We start from the raw sequence: 23,578 nt of genomic DNA, 5'->3' as shown, positions 1-23,578 counted from the left end.
ATATATATATATATATATATATATATATATATACTTACATACATAAATATACATATATATATATATATATATATATAATATATATATATACATATATATATATATATATATATATATATATACATATATATATATATATATATATATATATATATATATATATATATATATAGATAGATAGATATATAGATAGATCTAAGTAGTGTGGCTAAAATAAAGCAAATTTTAAAGCCTGAATTAGGTAGGTTATATTTTCTCAGAAATTTAGCAAATTACAGACTACTGCTAAGATCAGAGACTGGTGCAGTTGTCTTCCATAGTTGAAGAAAGAATAAAAGCCAAATAACATATACAGTAGGTACAAAGAAAAAAATAAAGAAAAAAAAATAAGAAAAAACTATTCTAATAAAAAAATAGAAAGGTAGTAGACACCATTAAGACAACTTGATATGTAAGACTTATAAAGTAAAAACTTTTCCATTTATTTTGGTATTCGACAAACAAACTACGATTTGAGTGATTTCACTAGAGAAGCCGTTTCTCTGCTAGAGAAATATCATTCAATCAATTCCATTAAACTACATAAAGATAATAATTTAGTGAACTATTTTGTTTTCTTATTACGTATGAAGAGGAAATTGATAACAAAATTTGGACTTTTACAAATCTATGTACTGATATACATACAACCATACATACATACACACACATACACACACACGCACACACACATATATACCTATATATATATATATATATATATATATATATATATATATATATGCACGTGCATGTATGTGTATATATACGTATATGCATACATATCTTGAAACAAGTATAACATATATATTACATTTATTGGGTTTATATATATATATATATATATATATATATATATATACACACATATATATATATATATATATATATATATATATATATACAGATGTGAGTGCATTATATATATACATATATTATACTGAGTAAACATACATATATATATAATACATATATAATATATATACTGAATGTATACTCTGTATGACTATATATGTATACTGCATATGCAACAGCAACAACACATGCAGCCATTTATAGTCCACTGCAGGACGAAAGGCCTCAGACATGTGCTTAGTCATGTTTGGGGTTTGGTCATTTTCATCACCACGGTGGTCACTGCAGATTGGATTGGTGATGTTGGGAGACTTTAGCCTAATCGTTCACTGCAAACCAAGGTAGTAAGGGTGGCCCTGACTAATGTACATACATATATTATATATGTGTATTTATACATATATTATATATGTGTATTTATACATATATTATATATGTGTATATATACATATATTATGTGTGTGTGTAGAGAGAGAGAGAGAGAGAGAGAGAGAGAGAGAGAGAGAGAGGAGTGTGGAATTGAATGATGCAATCGTGACGAACAGGCCAGCGGCTAATGGAGATTTTACAGTTAACACCCTACTAAGATCCAGGTCCGCCTTTCAATTTGCTCTACGTAGGGAATGTAGTCAAGAAATCGTTATAACCTTAACCTTGGGATTGTTTTACTTGCTTTTTGTATAATTTGATTCTATCATCTCCACAATCATCTTCATAAACTTTTTTGTTAATCAGTTTCACGAGACTGATGGTTTATAGTGCGGGGTTCCAGATTGCATCCAACTTCCATAGGAATCCATCACTTTCCTCACTATATGTGCTGTTCTAAGTAGCACGCTCTTCTGCACAAAGTCCTGTGGCTATAACGGCTCCTACTTTCTCAAGACTCCTTTTCGATGCTCTAAGTATGATCCCGAATGCTCCTATGATTACTGGGCTCAATTCTGCTTGCATATTTCATAGCCTTCTTAATTCAATTCGTAAGTCTTGGTATTTTTCTATTTTCTCCCTCCACTTATCTTCCACTCTTGAGTCCCTTGGCACCGCGACATCTATGAGCGATATTTCTTCGTTGTCTTATTGACCAGGGTGACGTCTAGTCGATGTGCGTATATCACCTTGTCCGTCCTTATGAGAGTAATCCCACACTAATGTGACCATTTATTATCATTATTATTATTATTATTATTATTATTATTATTATTATTATTAGTATATGAAACTTCAAATCATTTGTTTTCCTCCCAATAACAATAGCTTGAACAGTTATAAATTAATCCTTAACTTTTTCATATTTCTGAATTTGGTAAGATAAGGACAAAATATGCTTTATTTGGTGAATCTTCTAAATACCTCATGTTTGGGTTGGATAAATCAAACCGAATTTCCCAGCAGAAAATAAGAAGGTCACAGTGTGACGGTGGTGGTGGAGGTAAAATCATACTATGGAGAGAAGAGTCTATATTACGCGATTGGCCCCGATCGCGTCTTTTGATGACCAGTGAAACTTGTTTTCACGCTCATTTAGGCTCCATGCACATATCTGTAAAGTCTTGAGCTTGCCTATAAACGGGAACGCCTTTATAAGGAAGCAAGTTATCACGTGATTTTGTATCTAATAATCATGTTAGGTGCATTTCGCTAAATATCTTTTGGGAAAGCATTTTGCCTTATCTAACAATTCAAACATCAGAAGCAGCAAAAAAAATCAATGATATTTATATATATATATATATATATATATATATATATATATATATATATATATATATATATATATATATATATAGATAGATAGATAGATAGATAGATAGATAGCCTATATATAAGTAAAAAAATTAATAGGTCTACTTGTAATAGCTTTACAACCTATGTCTAAAAGTTTAGAATACGGAGTCATTATAAATAAATTTACAAAAAAAAAAAAAATCTTACACAAGAATTACGGCTCCAAAAAGTATTATCCAAGGGGGTTTTAATGTCTTTCTCTCCAAGAACCTAATTTATGAGAGCTATTAAGTTCGCTTAAACCAAGCCTAGACAGTATGCCTAAAAAATTACGTTATTTGATAAAAAAAAAAGATATAAATATTGCACCACAATATTGCACCACTAATGTTATACGATAAGCAGACAAAATATATCTATTTTTTCCCATAAACTAAATTGTTGAGGATGGAAGGATAAGGACGGCATACACCATGAGGAATTTTCTAATATGAATAATTATATTAAACTGAATTAAAATAAAAAGGCACCATAGGCTACATTTTTGCCCACAGCGGATTGATGTAACATTTCATCTATTTCCTCAACAATCATAAGCTTCTCTACTAACCAATATTTTTCACATAAGAAAGCTGCTCATAGAAAATACTATCATAAATAAGGGCAAACACACGCGAAACAAAAACTGCGTAAGATAAAAACAATAGGAAAAGTGTCAAATTTTGCAATTTAAAAAACCCATAATTTGTTATTTCGAGATTTCTTTAATATGGAAAGTTATAGCGCCAAATTTCTTGCCATTCGAAATTTTGCTTATCACATATTACAGCCTACTTTAGCATTCAAAACTACGAAGGTGAATGGCACAGTTTATGAATTCAGGGGAATTCATTTTAGTAGAATTTCACCACCCATGAGCACCATGCGTAGGACTGTTGCATGAACTCGCTAAAGATTCGTTCTTGCACAAATTTCAGACGTATCTAATGAAGGTATCTTTATTTAGGGGAAACAATTTGATACCAAAATAAATTGGCCACTTGGAAGTTCAATAAGCTACCCCAGGATAAATTCAGATCACAACTGGATGACATGTATCGAAGAATATGATCAAGAAAAACAGCGACATGTGAGATTAAAAAATTTACCTGCACTTTATACATGACCCCAAGTTCGTCATATGTCTTCTGCAATTTCAATGTTGGTTCTCAAGCCTGGTCGCATGACAATCTGAAAAAAAAGAACACCCTAAGATACACTTGCATTTGGAACAAATATTCATAAAGACTTGTTTACGACTCTTAAACTAATAGTAAGAGTTCTTACTCATGTATATCTATATTCACCATTCATTTTCTCAGCTTTTTATTGCTTTCTCGTTTAATACCTGACGAATTCCATATTGCCCAGACATTGTAAACCGGGAGGCTCCGTTGGACAGTTATGGGATAAAAAAGAAAAAAAAAAGAAAAAAATTGAAACTGTAGTCTTATTTCGGGCTTTCAGATCTATCATTGGAACTGAAAAAGCCCTAGAGCCCGAACATTAATGAATAGTTAACTTCATGGCAATAAACAATGACACCGTAAAATGTGAAGCAGGACCTAGTGACTAAAAATCTATCATATATATATATATATATATATATATATATATATATATATAGAATACATATATACACATATGTAAATATGTATATATACATGTATATATATATATATATATATATATATATATATATCACATATATATATGTATTCTTACATATATATATATATATATATCACATATATATATGTATTCTTACATATATATATATATATATATATATATATATATATATATATATATATATATACATATATAAATACATAATATATGTATAACATATGTATATTACATAAATATCTGTATAACACACACATATACTGTAACATCTATAATATATATATGTAACATCTATAATATATATATATATATATATATATATATATATGTTTAATTGTTTCCAAGTAAAGAAGAAATGAACAGCAATTTAACTAGATTTGTATTGGAATGAGCAAAAGAAATTGGAGAAAAGTTCCTAAACAAGATTAAAACTATCAGAAAAAAAAAACTAATAAAGAAAAGATTGGAAGTGAGGGTAAAATCCAAGAGAGATGAAATAATATTAGCAGAACTATGCAAAACAATGAACAAAACTAAAAACCTAAGATATTCGTTAACACAACCACTTCGAAATTGAGGAAACACTAAAGAAATGAAGAAGTATCAACATGATGAAAAGAAAACTTGGAACAGGGTGCCAGCAGATGTTTGCTTTCAAGGATGAAAAGGGGAATATTATCAACAATAGAGATGGAATAGTAAAAATTGCAGAGGATTTCTATACAATGTTATGCAATAGTGTAAAAGAAATAATTTTCTAAAAAAAAAAAAAAATAATGAAACACCTGAGCCGGTAGCAAATGTAAAAGTAGAAGTCAAGAAAGCATTAAAAGGCATGATAAGAGGCAAAGGAGCAAAAGCTGGCCGAAGAATTGATTTAATACTATATGGAGGATACATCATGGTAGTAAAACTCGCTGAGCTTTACACCAAATGTCTGCAAGAATGCTTTAAATATACATCTAGGAAAAACTCTATCATTTTACTAATTCACAAAATGAGACACACAAAAGACCTGAAAAATTACTGCCCAATAAGTTTACTCTTAGTAATATACAAAATATTCACAAAAGTCATATTAGGCCGAATAGAAAGACAGCTAGAACTTATTTAACCAAGAGAACAGGCAGGCTTTAGAAGTGGGTATTCAACAACTGACCATATCCATGTAATTAACCAACAAATGGAAAAATCACTATGTATGACATTTATAGACTATGAGAAAGCTTTTGATTCTGTCAAAACTCCAGCAGTTATGAAAGCCCTTCAAAGATAAGGAATATATGAATTTTAAGTTAGAACACTCGAAGATATCTCTTCAGGAAGTAGAGTAATACTAAAACTACATAAAGAAAGTGAGAACATTCTGATTTAGGATTAGACAGGGAGACCATATCTTTCCTACATTATTCACAGCATGCCTAAAAGAAGTTTTTTTTTTCTTTTCTTTTTTTTTGAGAATTTAGATTGGGAAAAGGATGCATCAATATTAATGGGGAATATCTTAACCACTTGACATTTGCAGATGACATAATTTTGTTTCGCAAATCATAGGAGGAATTACAAAAGATGATAAAAGATTTGAATAGAGAAAGCAAAAATGTAGGATTGAAAATGAATATGAGTAAAACTAAGATAATGTTCAATGGAAATGCAGAGAGACAACAAATAAGAGTTATGGACGAACCTCTAGAGATTGTTAATAAATATACGTACTTAGGTCAGACAGTAAGAGTTTCCCATGACATGAAACCGAAATTAAAAGAAGAATAAGCTTGGGATGGAGAGCATTTGGTAACCCAAATGGGATTATGAAAAGTAAAATGTCACTACTCTAAAAACAAAAGTATTTAATCAGATGGTCCTACTAGTTTTGATTTATGCATCAGAAACTTAGAGGCTTCCTAAATTCTTATGAAATAAAAAGTTAGTTACAATTCAAAGAGCTATAGAAAAAAAAATGATGGTGATAGTACTAAGATACAGAAAATGAGCAACATGGGCACGAAAGCAAACTAAAGTAAGTGATATTCAAACAAGATGTGAGAAAATGGGCAGGACATATAATGAGAATGACAGATAACAAATGGAAATTAAAAGTAATAGAATAAGTTCCTAGAGATTGCAAAAGAAGCAGGTTAAGGAACAGAAGACGATGGATTGACGAACTAAGAAATAAGAGTGTGGACTGGCATAGAAAGACCATAAACAGACGCAAGTGGTAGGACATGTCTAAGGCCTTTGTTCTGGAGTGGCCTATTAACGCCTGATGAAGATGATGATGATGTACTGTATACAACACACACACACACACACACACACACATATATATATATATATATATATATATATATATGTGTGTGTGTGTGTGTGTGTGTGTGTTTGTGTGTGTGTGTGTGTGCGTGTGTGTGTGCATGTATAATAATAACACATTTGTGATTGTGTAATATAAATACACACACACACACACATATATATATATATATATGTGTGTGTGTGTGTGTGTGTGTGTGTGTAAATGTACACAAATATTATATATATATTTATATATATATATATATATATATATATATATATATGCAGTATATATGAGTATGTATATAAAAAAGTAATATATACTACATATGAAAAATATATAGTATACATAATGCACTATATATGATATATATATGCTATACATATATGTAACATATACATAAAATGCATACATACACACATATATGTATATATATATATATATATATATATATATATATATATATATGTGTGTGTGTGTATGTGTATGTATATACATATATATATATACAGTATATATCTATATATATACATATATATACATATATACATATATATATATATATATATATATATATATATAAAGTATATATAGCATACTTTTATAATATACATTTAGTGTGTGTATATATATACAATATAAACTACATATATACATGGTATGTATAATATCTATAAAATATATATGCATATATTAAAAATATATATATATATATATATATATATATATATATATATATATATATATGTATATATGTTAAATATACATATTTAAATATAACATATCCCCCGCATATAAGCATTCATAAGTATTGTTCTCCTGTCTGTCTTCAGCTGCTGATTCTCATCTTAATTTGTTGGACAGAAACTTACGGTCGATTAAATTTCTTATTCCTGATCTAGATATTAATCTTTGGCACCGTCGTTCAATTAGTTCATTATGCATGTTGCATAAGATTTTTCATAATTCTGACCATCCTTTACATTCAGATCTTCCTGGACAGTTCCATCCAGTTCGCAATACTAGGCCGGCAGTTAATTCTAATAGTCAGGCTTTTTCCATCACGAGGCTCAATACTACACAGTATTCTAGAAGTTTTATTCCAGCTGTGACCAAGTTGTGGAATGATCTTTCTAATTGGGTAGTTGAATCAGTAGAACTTCAAAAGTTCAAAGTTGCAGCAAATCTTTTATGTTGAACAGGCTGACACGAGTCTTTTTATAGTTTATATATGACATCTGTTTTTGACGTTGTTAGTAGTTTATATAGGACATATCTGTTTTGACATTGCTACTGTTTTTAGAATGATTTATTGTTGATTTATTCTCATCATTTATTTATTTCCTTATTTCCTTTCCTCACTGGGCTATTTTTTCCTGTTGGAGCCCTTGGGCTTATAGCATCTTGCTTTTCCAACTAGGGTTGTAGCTTGGCTAGTAATTATAATAACAATAATAATAATAATAATAATAATAATAATAATATGTACATATATATCTATTATATATATCATCTACTTACGCTTTCCTTGGTCAAACGCATACACACAACCATATATCTATCTATCTATCTATCTATCTATATATATATATATATATATATATATATATATATATATATATATATATATATGTATATATATATATATATATATACATATATATATATATATATATATATATATATATATATATATACATACATATATATATACATACATATATATATATGTATATATATATATATATATATATATATATATATATATATATTACTCTTCATATGATTCCTTTGCATCCAAGCAGGACCAGGCTAATAGAAGATACAGAAGATTAATTATTCGGTTATTCTAGTTACGGGTAATGGGAGAAGTACTTTTGTAAATTGATTGATTGATTTTGTTTTTGCTAGCATCCCTACATCAAAGGTCATTGGCACATATATCATTTGCTATAAATAGATTGTAATAGCAAATTCAATTTAAAACCATAAAAGCAAACAGGTCAGTATAGAATTTTAAATAGCATTCTAAGAAGTTGAGGAAAAAACTGAAAAATATGGACCTTATTCATAGCTTTATATATACAAAGCACAAGAAAATATTAGTGGACACGAGAAGATGATTTTACCATTATTATTGCAAAAAATACTGACCTACCGTGTATAAAATTATTATTACTGGAAACCGTCAATTTCAGTAACTTGGTTTCCTCTTTAAACTGATGTACTATACCTCGGCTTCCCTCCTTAGCCTGTATTCTGTAGTGTTGGTTCTGACACCATGACCAAATACGCTAGTTGTAAAAATAAAATAAATTTCATAACGACCACATGTCGACCACGTCAGTTAGGTTGCGGGTTAGAAACTGTTCATACCAACCCATAAACATGGAATTATAGCTGAAGAACAGAGCGTAGAGACAATTAAGGTCAGGGAGGTGTGGAAGATCCAGTGTTAAGAGAAGATTAACATTTAAATTGACTTAAAGGCAATAGTGTGGGATAAATCATACGGTCACATCAGTAAAAAGCACTGCAAACGATATCACCTTGACAGTTATGGACAGCCAAGTGTTTTAAAATTATTGTGGCTTTCCCTGGTCTCTTTCTTTTTATTATCCACTTCATCTATATTATTATTATTATTATTGTTATTATTATTATTATTATTATTATTATTATTATTATTATTATTATTTGCTTTGTAGGTCCCTCATTCTTGCGTTTCATCATCATAAGCGTTTGCCCATTGCGTCTCGAACTATGAATATTTTCAAGTTAATTAGATGCAAAGAATATAAAATAGTCGAAGAAAGAGAAATATGAGCAATATCCATATGATACAATAATTACTGTTAAGCTATGGTAATATATGAGGAAGTGGAGGAGAAAGGTTTTTTTTTTTTTTCTTTTAGCAACAATCCATTTTCCAATATAACAGGTAGCCTAATACAATGAAACGTAACAGCGATAATAAAATTTTGGCAGTGAAATATTTGCATATAGGGGTTGAAGTCAATGTATGGCTACTCTCACACATATATATGTACTGTATATGCATATATATATATATATATATATATATATATATATATATATATATTACATATATATACATAAATATATGCATGCATAAATACAGTACATTATGCGTGTGTATATATATATATATATATATATATATATATATATATATGTATATACATATATATATAAATATATATATACATATATATGTATGTATATGTATAAGTACAGATATAGATAATGCTAGTAAAAGTTAATAAACTATGTGAATCATGACTGATTTATTCGTTATATCAATATGTATGCATATGAATATGCTTATGTATATATAAATACACACTCACACACACATATATACATATATATGTATATATACATATATATACTGTATATATATATGTGTGTATACATATTCATATATATATACATATATATGTGTGTGTGCATATGTATATATACATGCATAAATACTATATACATAAAACATCCATATACATAAGTTTTCCTTATGTATTATTTTTTCTAATTGTTTAAAATTCCTTTGCCAAATTCCTCATTTGCTCATATGCTTGCAAACTTACTCTCCAATTTATTTTACTTTGCTTCTAGATCGAACAATGTACTTCAACACGATGCTCGTGGGCAGTTTGCTCACTATGATTTTGGGGCACCGTGCCATGGCGGGCCCTGCTGAATCAAGATCCCTGTTCCCGGGTTTATTCAAGTAAGGAATTTTATTTTTGTTTTCACCGACATATTTTTTTCCGTTTTGAGGGTTGACTGTGTACAAATGTATTGGTATTTTGTTTGTGACGTTTGTATAATATTTAGGTGTTATTAAATAGGAATACACATTATAAGTAAAATTTAGTCCTCTGTTGTAAAAACAAAAAACCAGACGTTAAAAAAGACTTCTACATTATCAATGTTTTTACATCTCCACCGACATAGATTTACCATGTATTCTACATAGTAAAATCACGTCCAAATGTTCCATATTTTCACATAAGAAGACTTCTTTTATTCAGCCCATAGACTACATATCTACATTTCTCATCACACTATATATATATAAATGAATATATATATATATATATATATATATATATATATATATATATATATATATATGTATATATATATATATATATATATATATATATATAATAGGAAAATCAACAGGTTATGAAACACCACCATATATAGCATTTATAGACAAAAAGTAATTCTTGATTCTGTTAAAACTTCAGCAGAAAGCTGTTCAATAAGAACGAATAAATTAATCTCATGTTAGAACACTTGGAGATATCTATACAGGAATTACAGCAATCCTAAAACTGTGTAAAGATAGTGAAAAAATTCTGATAGAGAAAGAGTTAGACAGGAAGATACCATCTCTCCTAAATTATGCACAGTTTGCCTAGAAGTTTTTTAAGAATTTTGGTTGAGAAAATGTAGAAATTAACATTAATGGGGAATACCTTAAAAAAGTTTAGATTTGCAGATGACATAGGTCTATTCAGTGAATCATGGGAGACAAATAAATATATGTAAAACTAAGATAATATTCAATGAAAATGCAGCGACATCAATAAGGGTTATGGACAAAACTCCAGAGATTGTTAATGAATATACATACTTAGAACAGACAGGGAGTGTTTCCCTAGGACACGAGACCGAAATTAATAGAAGGATAACCATGGGACGGAGAGCTTTTGGTAAACAAACAGAGATTATGAATAATAAATACCACTTTCTTTAAAACGAAAAATATTTTATGAGATGATCCTACCAGTATTAATTTATGCATCAGCAACTTGGAGCCTTACTAAAGCCTTAGAATATAAATTAGTTACCCCTCAAAAAGCTATGGAAAGAATAATGATGGTAATAACACTAAGTGACAGAAAAAGAGCAACATGGTTACGAGAGCAAACTGTATATATATATATATATATATATATATATATATATATATATATATATATATGTGTATATATATATATATATATATATATATATATATATGTGTGTGTGTGTGTGTGTGTGTGTGTGTGTTTGTTTTATATCCACATATATATATATATATATATATATATATATATATATATATATATATATATACATATATATATATATATATATATATATATATATATATATATATATATATATATATATATATAAACATAATAAAAGGTTAATCTCGGTAGCGATGGTAAAGTTTTTAAAGAAATAAAAAGAATAATCAATGTATGTCCATGTATATTACTTTTATATTATGCTACAAAGTTTAGTTAAAGGACAAATTTTTCTCCTATTCACTGCTTGAAGGGTGGCATAGTTTTTGCTATGAAATAAGCAGCAAAAATTATTATAAAATAGAAGCGTACGTTAGAATTCATTTAATAAGAAATTTTTGATGATTTTTTTTTTTCTTTTTTTTTTTGTTAGCTTATCTTCTAGTAACAGAAGCAGCAGCAGTATGAAATAGAAATAGCATCTAAAAAGTAATGATATCTTATCAATTTGTAACATAATTTATGTCTTTTCTTACATCCACTAGGTCAAAACTTGGAGATTTGTACAAACTTCGAGATGCCCTGCAAAATCCTTCAGATGTGTCATCTGCTGAGCAACTGACACCCTCGACCACGACGGAACTTTACAAAATATTTCCAAAAGACAAAGGCGAATCGGAAAGCGTTCTTGCAAGTTTGACAGATCTCTTGGCAAAAGACGAAGGAACGCCACAATTGATACAAAACCCACAAGAAGTGCGCGTGCCACAGGAAATACTGTCAGATCATTTCTATAGCCAGTATAATGAAAATATTTCACCTCATGAAATTAAACATTCACAAGCGAAGCCAGAAACATTTTATAGCCAGAACAATGACAACATTTCCCCTCAAGATATACATCTGTCTCAAGGAATTGATCCGAACAACTATGGCTACATGAATGATTATCAGCCAAAGCCCAATGCTTACCAGGTTATTGAAGAGGACATGCAGGAGCACAACTCTTTTCACGTGCACCCAGAGGCATCTATTTCGACAGGCGGCTTGGAAACAAGCAACAATGTTATCAAAGATGATTATTTTGGAAATGATATCGGAAACCTAACTGATTTGCACTCTCAAGGTGAAGAGGTACCTCAAGAATACTGGACTAGAGTGAAGGGTATTGTGGGAAACATGAAATCCATCTTGGAACAAATGTACCCACCACAAAGCGAAGAGGAAAAAAGGACATTTTCCGTTTTTGATAAAGCAATCGCGTTTGGAGATAACATAAATGTATTGAATAAAATTAGAAAAACATTTGATCACGAATTAGTAGGTTTCCTTGGGCAAAAGTGGACTGACATCAAGGACAGAGTAGTGAATGGAAGTCCACTGCTAAAATTTATATTGTCTATGAACACAAGAAACATTACGAAGAACTTCATGATGGCTTTGATCCAGCAACTTGGTCATTTACTGCACCAGCAGGCCTTCACACATTTATCCGAGATGGACTTTGTGACTGAACTGATGAGGTCTTCTGGGTTCAAGGATATAGAAATCCAGCAAGTCTTCCAGCTATTGGACCTTCCAACAGACACCATTGGGAATGAAATATCCGAGGCAGAAGCCCGACAATTAGGGGGTTATAGCGGATACAACGTTGAGAAATCTGGAGGCTATGGGCACTCTGGAGGCGGTGGATACGGTGGAGGTGGCGGTGGCTACATGCAGAGTTTTGATCCGTTTGTACTCTTAGCTGGCTTGGCCTTCGCTACTTTCTTAGCCTACCTGCTGTATCGACTTTTGTCCAGTACGACTGGAAGGAAAAGAGACATCCCAGATATTTCACTGGCTCTCGACCTCTCGGATCTGCCAGATGTTGTAGGAAACATATACTCTTGGCTCGAAAAAGCGGAAGAGAAATATGGTGGCGATGAGTATCATGGAGATATTATGGGAGTAAGTATTAATCCACACACACCCACTATACAGTGTATGTATATATATATATATATATATATATATATATATATATATATATATATATATATATGTGTGTGTGTATATATATATATATATATATATATATATATGTATATATATATATATATATATATATATATATATGTATATATATACACATATATATGTATATATATATGTACATATATGTATATACACATATGTATACATACATACATAAACACACACACACATATATATATATATACATATATATACATATATATATATATATATATATATATATACACACGAAATATTTCTCTTACGTATTTTGCTAAAGACGTAATGACGCGGGTACCTTGTCCTTGAAGATACTCTCTATTGATAAAAATTTAAATCTCATTATTTTTTTGTTCTATCAGAGTGACAAACGGAAGAGAACAGACTAAGTTATGGATGTAATTAATGACGTGTGAGCTGCAGCACTCAAATTCCACTGTTTCCTCCATATGTACTTATAACTGAAAATGAAGAGAAATAACTCTGCGTAATGACAATAACTACAGGGTCTGTTATAATTTCTTCTGACGTAACATTCCAACCACTTCACTTTGCAGGAAGTCATTGATGAGTCCGAGAGTTTCGGTACTGCAGCCAACCAGCTCTGGACAAGCTTCCAAGCAGATCGGATGTCCCACGCTTGCGTCAAAAGATACTTGTGTGATTATGCCTCAAAAACGAGTAAAAAGATGATGGGACATAATTCCATACTTCAACAGCTGGCACTGTAAGTACCACCAATAAGTTTAGTAAATGCTGCTATAATGATCAATAATACAGTACATCATCTACTACAGTTTGCTGCCACTACAACACAAACTTCCATCGCACCATTCATTTAATTTCTGCATTTAATTAATTATTTCGTATCCTCAAGACTTCAGCATACAAGGAGAGATGATTTTCGCAAATAAAATCCAAATGGATGAAATCACAAAAAAAAAAAAAAAAAAAAAAAAAGAAAAAAAAAAAAAAAACTTTTTTTTCAGACAGAACCCACTTACAAAGATCGTATTACCGATTCATGTTTTCTTTGAGAGTAGATGCCAATTTATTTACACTTTTTAACTATATAGACAGAATAGTTTGTAGAGTATAACTTAAAGAAAAAGGAGATCTTATAACCATAAACTTCCGTATATTCTATAAACCCTGGCTTCAGTAACAGGAAGACGAATAATATTATGAATCTATTCACTGTTATGCGTCATGGCTCATAACATCCAAAGGCAGGAAAAGAGAGTTTCAAATTCAGCGGAAAAAATCTATTGAGTTCGCAATTTCAGAACAAACTGATTGTTTAAACTGAGACTCCCTACTCAAGCGAAGACATTTATAAAAATATGAAACGAATCAATGGATTCTTCTATACTTTATTTGATTGACTTTGTCAACTATATAATGTCATCACCTCAAATTTGGTGCCTAATCCTTCAAAAACAAATATAGTGAGCCGTGCTAAAGATTAGAAGAAAAAAAGATCAGAGTAATTGCTTGAATGTGTTACCACAGAATGGATTAACAAAATTTTGCTTTTTATTTATATTCTTAAGTCAAACGAAATATTCCACTATTACTTTTTTTTCTGTAAAAAGAGTTTTAGAAAAAGATAGTGCGTAGTTAGGCGATACCACAAAAGACTAGACTAATTATGGCTAGAGTAGAATATTGCAGAAAACATTTTGGTTATAAAATCCTGCGAGGAAATAGAAAACTTAGCGACAGGAAAATCAAGACATCACAAAGTTAGAGTTCATTACGAATCTTTAATTAGAATCCAATTGTATCCTCATTTTTCATTGCCTTCTTCTTTTATTATACCAGACAAACCTTTTATTAGAATATAGCGAAATGTTTTTGTTCTTTTTTTACTTTCGATCATCACCGAATGTGCTTTGTCATACTTGCTGAGCCGGAAAACAATATCGCACAAGATGTTATCGGAATTCCTTCTCTTTTAAGAGTTAACGCTATTTCCTGCAGTTACGTTGTCACTGAATTAAGATCATTACCGCAATCTCATCTTATTACTTTTATGAGACTGTCACCATCATCAATCTATTCTTACAGATAACGGAAAGCCTTACACCGCTATTTTTTTTTTTTTTTTTTTTTTTTTTTTTTTGCAGTTCGTTTATAATATAAAGTACGGAAATTATATATCTTCAAGTTCGTTCATAGACTTCTCTACTGGAGAGAGGCAGTATAAAAGAGTAGGCTGTTTATAAATATTCATTAGAAAAATTACGAAAAATAAAATCGACTAAATAAATGGACATAACTCTGAAGCGATGTCACTTACTCACTAACATAGACATTAAACAGAAATGAGTTATAGGTGGTTTTATCACTGTGAATTGAGTATCATGTTAATGAGAGAACACCTTTTCAAACATTTGCATGAAAATTCTAGAGAAACTTGAATGGTAAAACACTGATAATAGGCCTAGAAAGAAAATAAATGTATGCAGTGAAAGATTTTAAAATGTAAGTATTAGTCATTTGTTGTAATACAAAAAAAAAAAGAAAAAAAAAACTGAGGCAATTATTCTAAGGACCTTAACTATTTATACATAATCCATGGAACGACAAACTAATCAATAAAGGAAGAAGAAAACACACCTTAAAAGAAATCAAATAAAGCATTAAAATTATATTAATTATCAATTATAGGACTGAAGTAACAACAAACATCAAGAACGTTTTATATTATCGACAAGATTTCTTGATAAGGTCATAATGGTTTTACTATTAATAATAGCAAAGGGTAATTTTTCAAACAAGACTGTTGTGTAAACCATACATTCATTAACAAATAGCTTTAACTTCGAAAAAAAAAATAGAATTGATAAAAAGATCCAATAAAATAACACACGACTCTCTCGTGAAAAGCAAACTTTGGCACTGATATGTTAATGTATCTTTTATCAAAATAGACTCAGATAACTAGCATTTTCGAAGTTTTAACAAATTTGAGTTTTTAACTCAGTTGCAATTATTTTTTTTTCTTCTTATAATACCTAGAATTCATTCATGAATATAATCAGCAGAGTTCCTGACCTGCAACCTTCCAATTATTTTCATTAAAAGACAAAGAACGCATAATGATCATTAACTTGACAGTTACACCCTTCATGACGTTAAATGTTTGAAGTAACATAATTAGTTAGCTTCCTAAAACATACCTCAGGAGAGATGAATGCGTACTGCAAATACTCAAATAATTGACATGATATGACCCCAGGACCATCAATTTCTATTTCACTCTATTGTAAAACAGGAAAATTTAAGTTGAGGATGGTGAGGTTAGTCGCGCAATATTTATAAGAGAAACTAAAAAAACATTAATGTCTCACAATTATCTGAAGATGAAAGCCCATCACCAAATATACCAGTCAGAACTTATTTAGAGTTGTTTGAAATTGTCATGGAAATTGGAGTCTCCGTAGTTGTTTCTTATAAGACGGATTTTTGCATCATATTGTATTTGCATATCTGAACACATGAAAAATATGGGATTTAACATATATGTATATATATACACACACACACATTATATATATATATATACATTTATATGCATAAAGTACACACACACACACACACACACACATATATATATATATATATATATATATATACATAAATATACATATATATGTGTGTGTGAGTGAGTGTAAATATACATACCAACTGTATTCAGATGTGTATATAATATATATTACAATACATAATTATATGAACACATATATAAGCACATATATATACATATTCATATAAATCCATTATATACTGAGTATATTTACATTATATATATATGTATATGTATATATACACACACACATATATATATATATATATATGTATATATATATGTGTGTAGGCACATATATATATATATATATATATATATATTATATACATACACACTCACGCACACACACACACACACATATATATATATATATATATATATATATATATATATATATATATATATATATATATATGTATATATATACATAGACACACACTCGCACACACACACACACACACACATATATATATATATATATATATATATATATATATATATACATATATATATACATGCATATATAAATATATATATACATATATATATATATACATATATATATACATGCATATATATATATATATATATATTTATATATATACATATATATATACATGCATATATATATATATATATATATATATATATAAATATCACCCACGAACGTCATTTAATACCGAATTCTATCTTGGGAATATATATCCACTTGGAATTCATTTTATGGTAACAGCTTCTGGCCGGGTGGAGATTCGAACCCCCACCTGTGCGGCTGGAAACTATGCCTACAGTGACTCTACCGAGTGAGCTATCAAGAGAGATAAAAGTTTATGACCAATCTCCGTACATATTCCTGTCGAATTCAGGTCCAGCCGCACAGGTGGGGGTTCGAATCTCCACCCGGCCAGAAGCTGTTACCATAAAATGAATTCCAAGTGGATATATATTCCCAAGATAGAATTCGGTATTAAATGCCGTTCGTGGGTGATATTTACATTGCAAATTCCGTTCTCATCATCTCTGTCTTTCTTCTATTTATCTTGAGCCCAACCTCGTGTGATATATGTGATATTTCATGCATTCTGGTAAGCAGGTTTTCCAAGTCCTGTGGTGTTTTGCTAATAAAGACAGTGTCTTCAGCATACTCTAGGTCAGCTAATTTCCTGTTACCAATCGAGTCCAATCCTTCTCCGCTATCCCCAACTGTTCCATGCATTTCAAAATCCATGAGGAGGATAAACAACATAGGTGACAGCACATCCCCTTGGAGTACTCCACTGTTCACTGGAAATTCACTTAATGGGACTCCACTAACGTTAACTTTGCACTAGCTATGCTCATGAACACAATCATATTTGCATATTTAAGAGGAACTCCATAATAGTGTAGGACTCTTCACAAAATTGGCCGGTGCATAGTAAAAAAGGCTTTTTCATAGTCTACAAATGCCATAAAAAACGATGTCTATATTCTACACATTGCTGTACAACATGTCTTAAAATGAAAATTTGGGCAGTACAACTACCTTTTCTAAATTCTGCTTGTTCATCTCTCAGCTTTTCATCAATCTTTCTCTAGTTTCTTTAGAATGAGCATACTATATATCTTCATAACAACTGGCGTAAATGTGATGCCTCAGTAATTATTGTAATCAGTCAGATCTTTTGTCATTTTCATCAACACTCCTAGCTCACATTCATCATGTTTTGCTCTTCACGCTACATTTTACAGAATAATCAGAGTCACTTTATTTTTGGCCAATATCATCTCAACAGTTATTTCATCGTATTCAAGGGCTTTCTATCTCTAGTTTTTAATGATAGCTTCGACTTCAAGCACACTGAATTCATTCATGGGCACATCAAGGTTTCATCTGCTTCAGGTATATATCCTATTCATTACCTCACTAAAGTGTTCCATCTAACGTTGCCTTTCTTCATTTTCTGTTGTTATAACAGATCTCTAATTCTATGAGCAATTCTTATTCTTATTCTTAACGTCAGTCTATTATCTGTCATATTCGTTATATATCCAGTACAAAGTCCATTTCTTTTCCTTATATGTTGTGAGAATATCCTCTACTTTAGTTTGCTTTCATATCCATGTTGCTCTTTATATATATATATATATATATATATATATATATATATATATATATATATATATATATATATATATATATATATATATATATATGCCCCTTAGTGTTAATCTCATCATTATTCTTTCCTTTACTCTTCAAGTCGTAATTAGCTTATGTTCCAAGGCTTTAAAAATGCTTAAAGTTTCTGATGCATAAGTTTATACTAGTAGGACCATCTGATTTAATAGTTTCCTTTTCAGAGAAAGTGGCATTTTAATTTTCATAATATCTCATCCTTCTAATTTCGGTCTCATGTCCTGGGAAGATACTTATTGTTATTCACTAACAATCTCTTGATGTTCGTCCTTAACCCTTATTTGTTGTCTGCATTTTCCTTGAACATTATCTTAGTTCTAGTCATATTCATTGTCAGACCTACATTTCTGCTTTCTCCATTCAAATCTTCAATCATCTTTTACAATTCCTCCAATGATTTACTAAACAGAACTATATCACCTGCAAATTTGATTTTTTAAGGTATTACCTATTCATGTTAATTCCTACATTTTCCTAGTCTAAATTCCTAATAACTTCTAGTCACACAGTAAATAATCTAGGAGAGGTGGGGGCTCCCTGTCTAACTCCTTTCTTAATTGGAATTTTCTCACTATCTTTATGCAGTTTTAGGATTGCTGTGCTTCCCGTATAGATAACTTCGTGTTTTAGCATAAAACTCATCTATTCCTTGTCTTTGAAGGGCTTTCTTTACTGCTGAAATTTTGGTCGAGTCAAAAGCTTTCTCATAGACTATAAATGCCATACATAGTGGTGTCTCATACTCTGTTGATTATTCCATCAGCTTGTTGTTGAATGCCCACTTTTGAAAGCATGCCTGCTCTCTAGGCTGTCTAAAGTCTTGCTGTCTTTCTATTCGGCCTAACATAATCAGTGTAAATATTTTACATACTCGTATTACTGAGAGTATCGGGTGGTAAATTTTCAAGTCTTCTGTGTCTCCCATTTTGTGAATTAGTATTATAATAAAATATTGTATACACATGTAAAATTAATAATACTTTTAAGTATCAATAAATACATATATGTAACATACATTTGTGTGATACATGCATATATATATATATATATATATATATATATATATATATATATAAAACATGTAATGATAGGTAGAAAGGCCATAAACAGGCGTGAGTGGAAAGGCATGTCTGAGGCCTTTGTTTGGAAGTGGACTAATTACGGCTGATGATAAGCATATATATATATATATATATATATATATATATATATATATACATATATATACATATATATATATGTGTGTATATATATATATATATATATATATATATATATATATATATATATATATAATGTATATATACTGTATAGTATATGGGTCTGTATATACATATATAATATTTTATATGAAGCCAATCACAAACAGAAATGAACAAATACTATAATATATTACATTATGTATTCATATGACTTCAACTTTTTTTTTTTTTATAAATTCTAAGAACAGTGTTACCGCTAAAGCGGCAATGGATCGTCTGTTCTTTGAATTATGGCTACACTAACTGCTCACGAATGTCAGCGTAATGATCATGAGAATTACTAACTGTGACAGCAAGTCATTCATACCAATTTAAGCTAGCATAATCATTAGGCTGAAGCTTTTAGTGTTAAATAGCAATTGTTCTCCTGTGAGTGTGTATGAGAGAGAGAGAGAGAGAGAGAGAGAGAGAGAGAGAGAGAGAGAGAGAGAGAGAGAGAGAGAGAGAGAGAGAGATTTGTGTTTATAAATGTTACACGTGCCAATGTAGTTTACTATTATCCTTTTAACCTGTATAAATTCATAAAACTAACACTATTCTCTTAAAATTTCTCCTAATATGCTTGATTATTTTGTACCCTAATTAATAGTTACTTCATAAATTATAACGGCTTTGATATGATACAAGAATAATAGACTTGAATGTTACAGGAGTGTGTGGGGTGTTTCTTTTACTTTTAGTTTAAATTAGTTTCCCCTTATAGGACTATAAATACGGAAAGTAGTGACTGCTTAAGAAATACAACTTTTTGCTTAATATCATGTGACTGTATGGATGTATTGTAGTGTAAATAACCATTATATAAAATATGAATAATTCACGAATTTATAAGGTGAGTAGGTTCATGTATTCAAGGTTTTCATGCCCATTCAGGAATTGCTAAATAGTGATTTTATGAATAACTACTTCAATGTATTTCCCTGTTTCAACAGAACGAGTTTAGCCCAACTATTCGGAGAGGACGAAGGTGCCAAACTGATGGACAAGATCCAACACGACACCCTGGGCGGCAAGGAGGCCACTTGCAGCGCGAGGGCGGCAGACTGTGACGATATCACTTACCAAGATGTGGTCACAACGGCAACCGCCGATAACGCCTCGATAACGCTATCTGGACACGCTTCATCCCCAGCCGCTTTAGCGACGGAATTGACCGTAACGGTCTCTCCCGACGCAATACTCCGAACCGATCCTAAGTAAAATGGCACTGATTATAGGTGAACGGTAGGTCGGTACGACACCCGAGGGAAGAGAACGAGATGGTTTCAGCGAAGAATATTTTTTTGGGGGGGGGGGGGGGGGGGCGAGAGGGGAATGAAGGTCCATTTTAACTGAAGCTTGATTTAAGCGAGGAGCACGGTTAAATAATCAAGGACCTGACACATCCATTACTTGACAAATTTCCACAGTAATAAAAACATAACTCAAAAGTCTTTTAGCCTTTACCCGATTGGAATTATCAGGAAATCAAAATAAAACATCTTGATATATAGATTCCTTAACCCCCAAAACACCATGAAACCATCCAACGTTGGACCCCTACCATACTCGGAGACCTAGGCGGCCGACAAACCCGATAATTCATTAGTAAACGGAAGCGCTGGCGTTTCTCAAGTTAGATAGGCATTATTTACCCGTTTTTAATCGTAAACAAAAGACAGACTATGTAATGTCGATACCAGTAGATACCAAGGAGTACTTCCGAAAAATCAAGAGTTCTCGACAATAATCAGCTATAAATTGAAACACACTCCCGAAATAAATGAGAGACGTCCCCATTACTGTTTTGATTAGTTTTTATAATTCGATGGTGCTTTAGATATAAAGTATTAATATCAATTGCTGAGCCCCGCATGCAAATATAATTCAAGTTCTTTCTTTAATCCCCTTCGATACATAATTGTTCATTTCGCAAAATAAACGTAGAAAAGAACTGAAAAAGAAAAATTCAAGAAATGTGAAGACTGTTAGTATAGAGGAAGAGGGCTTTCCATGATCTATCAAACACTTGGTTTTGCATCACCTTATATCTAAACGCATCAAGCAAAAAGAACATTACACCTTATTCTTTATTCTTTATTTAATTCGGAAGTGTAAAACTCTCTTGGTATATTACATGGCGTCCCTGTCAGTCCAGCGGTAACGCTTGGTAAAAATACTGTAATCCACAAACCCCAAATGAATTAGCTTAATTATTATTTACTAGGGCATTGAAGAGTTTATTATATTATTTATTGTTATGTTGTACAAATCCTACTTTTACATGGCATCTTAAACGTGCTTTATCTTGTTACTAGTTGAAGCCAAAAATATTCAAAAGTGATTTTAAATTGTGTATAAATACATATACATTCATATGTGCACGAACACAAACATATGAAGAAAAATTCCCATATTTCATACACTGTCACACATGAATATGCATTTATATATAATTCGTATGCTGTTAGGGAACATATCCATCCAATATGCTGTACCAGATATTTCACAATTATTTAAATGATGTCGAAAGATGATAATGTATTTCTTGATACAAAACGTAAAAGGATTATGTATATAATAAGAAATATAAAAAATATCTAATATCTGACAAGTAAAAAATAACATTTTGAAACAAATTATGCCAAATAACATAAGCAATTATGATTTTATAGATGTGCATAACCTGTGTAAGCATATTTGTATGCAAGTTTGCCAATTTCATCAATAGATGGCTATTGTTACTCTTGATAATCACTTCAAACTATTTATGTTGAGCACGTGTATTTGTTGTGTATAGCAAAGGGAACAAATATAAAAGCAACTGAGATTATGACTTTGAATATTTACCTTAAACGGAATCGATTGACCGATCGTGGGCGGAACATTTGAGACTAGGAAATAAAAGTGAAA

At 30.5% G+C, this 23,578-nt stretch overlaps 1 protein-coding gene across 1 annotated transcript in view; it reads left to right on the top strand.

Moving 5' to 3' along the window:
* The window catches only part of LOC137644071 (uncharacterized), a 32,421-nt gene extending 10,440 nt beyond the window's left edge, over positions 1–21,981 (top strand). Inside the window, exons 2-5 of the mRNA XM_068376981.1 lie at positions 10,223–10,337; positions 12,180–13,584; positions 14,208–14,377; positions 21,619–21,981. Of these exons, the coding sequence (XP_068233082.1) occupies positions 10,223–10,337; positions 12,180–13,584; positions 14,208–14,377; positions 21,619–21,886 (1,958 nt within the window). The 3' untranslated portion in view covers positions 21,887–21,981. The remainder of the gene's footprint in view (positions 1–10,222; positions 10,338–12,179; positions 13,585–14,207; positions 14,378–21,618) is intronic.
* Positions 21,982–23,578: the final 1,597 nt, after the last annotated feature.

Source organism: Palaemon carinicauda, chromosome 1 (genome assembly GCF_036898095.1).
Source record: "Palaemon carinicauda isolate YSFRI2023 chromosome 1, ASM3689809v2, whole genome shotgun sequence".
NCBI lineage: Eukaryota > Metazoa > Arthropoda > Malacostraca > Decapoda > Palaemonidae > Palaemon > Palaemon carinicauda.
The sequence above is the reverse complement of the archived record's forward strand: the minus strand, read 5'-3'. Positions and strand labels throughout refer to the sequence as shown.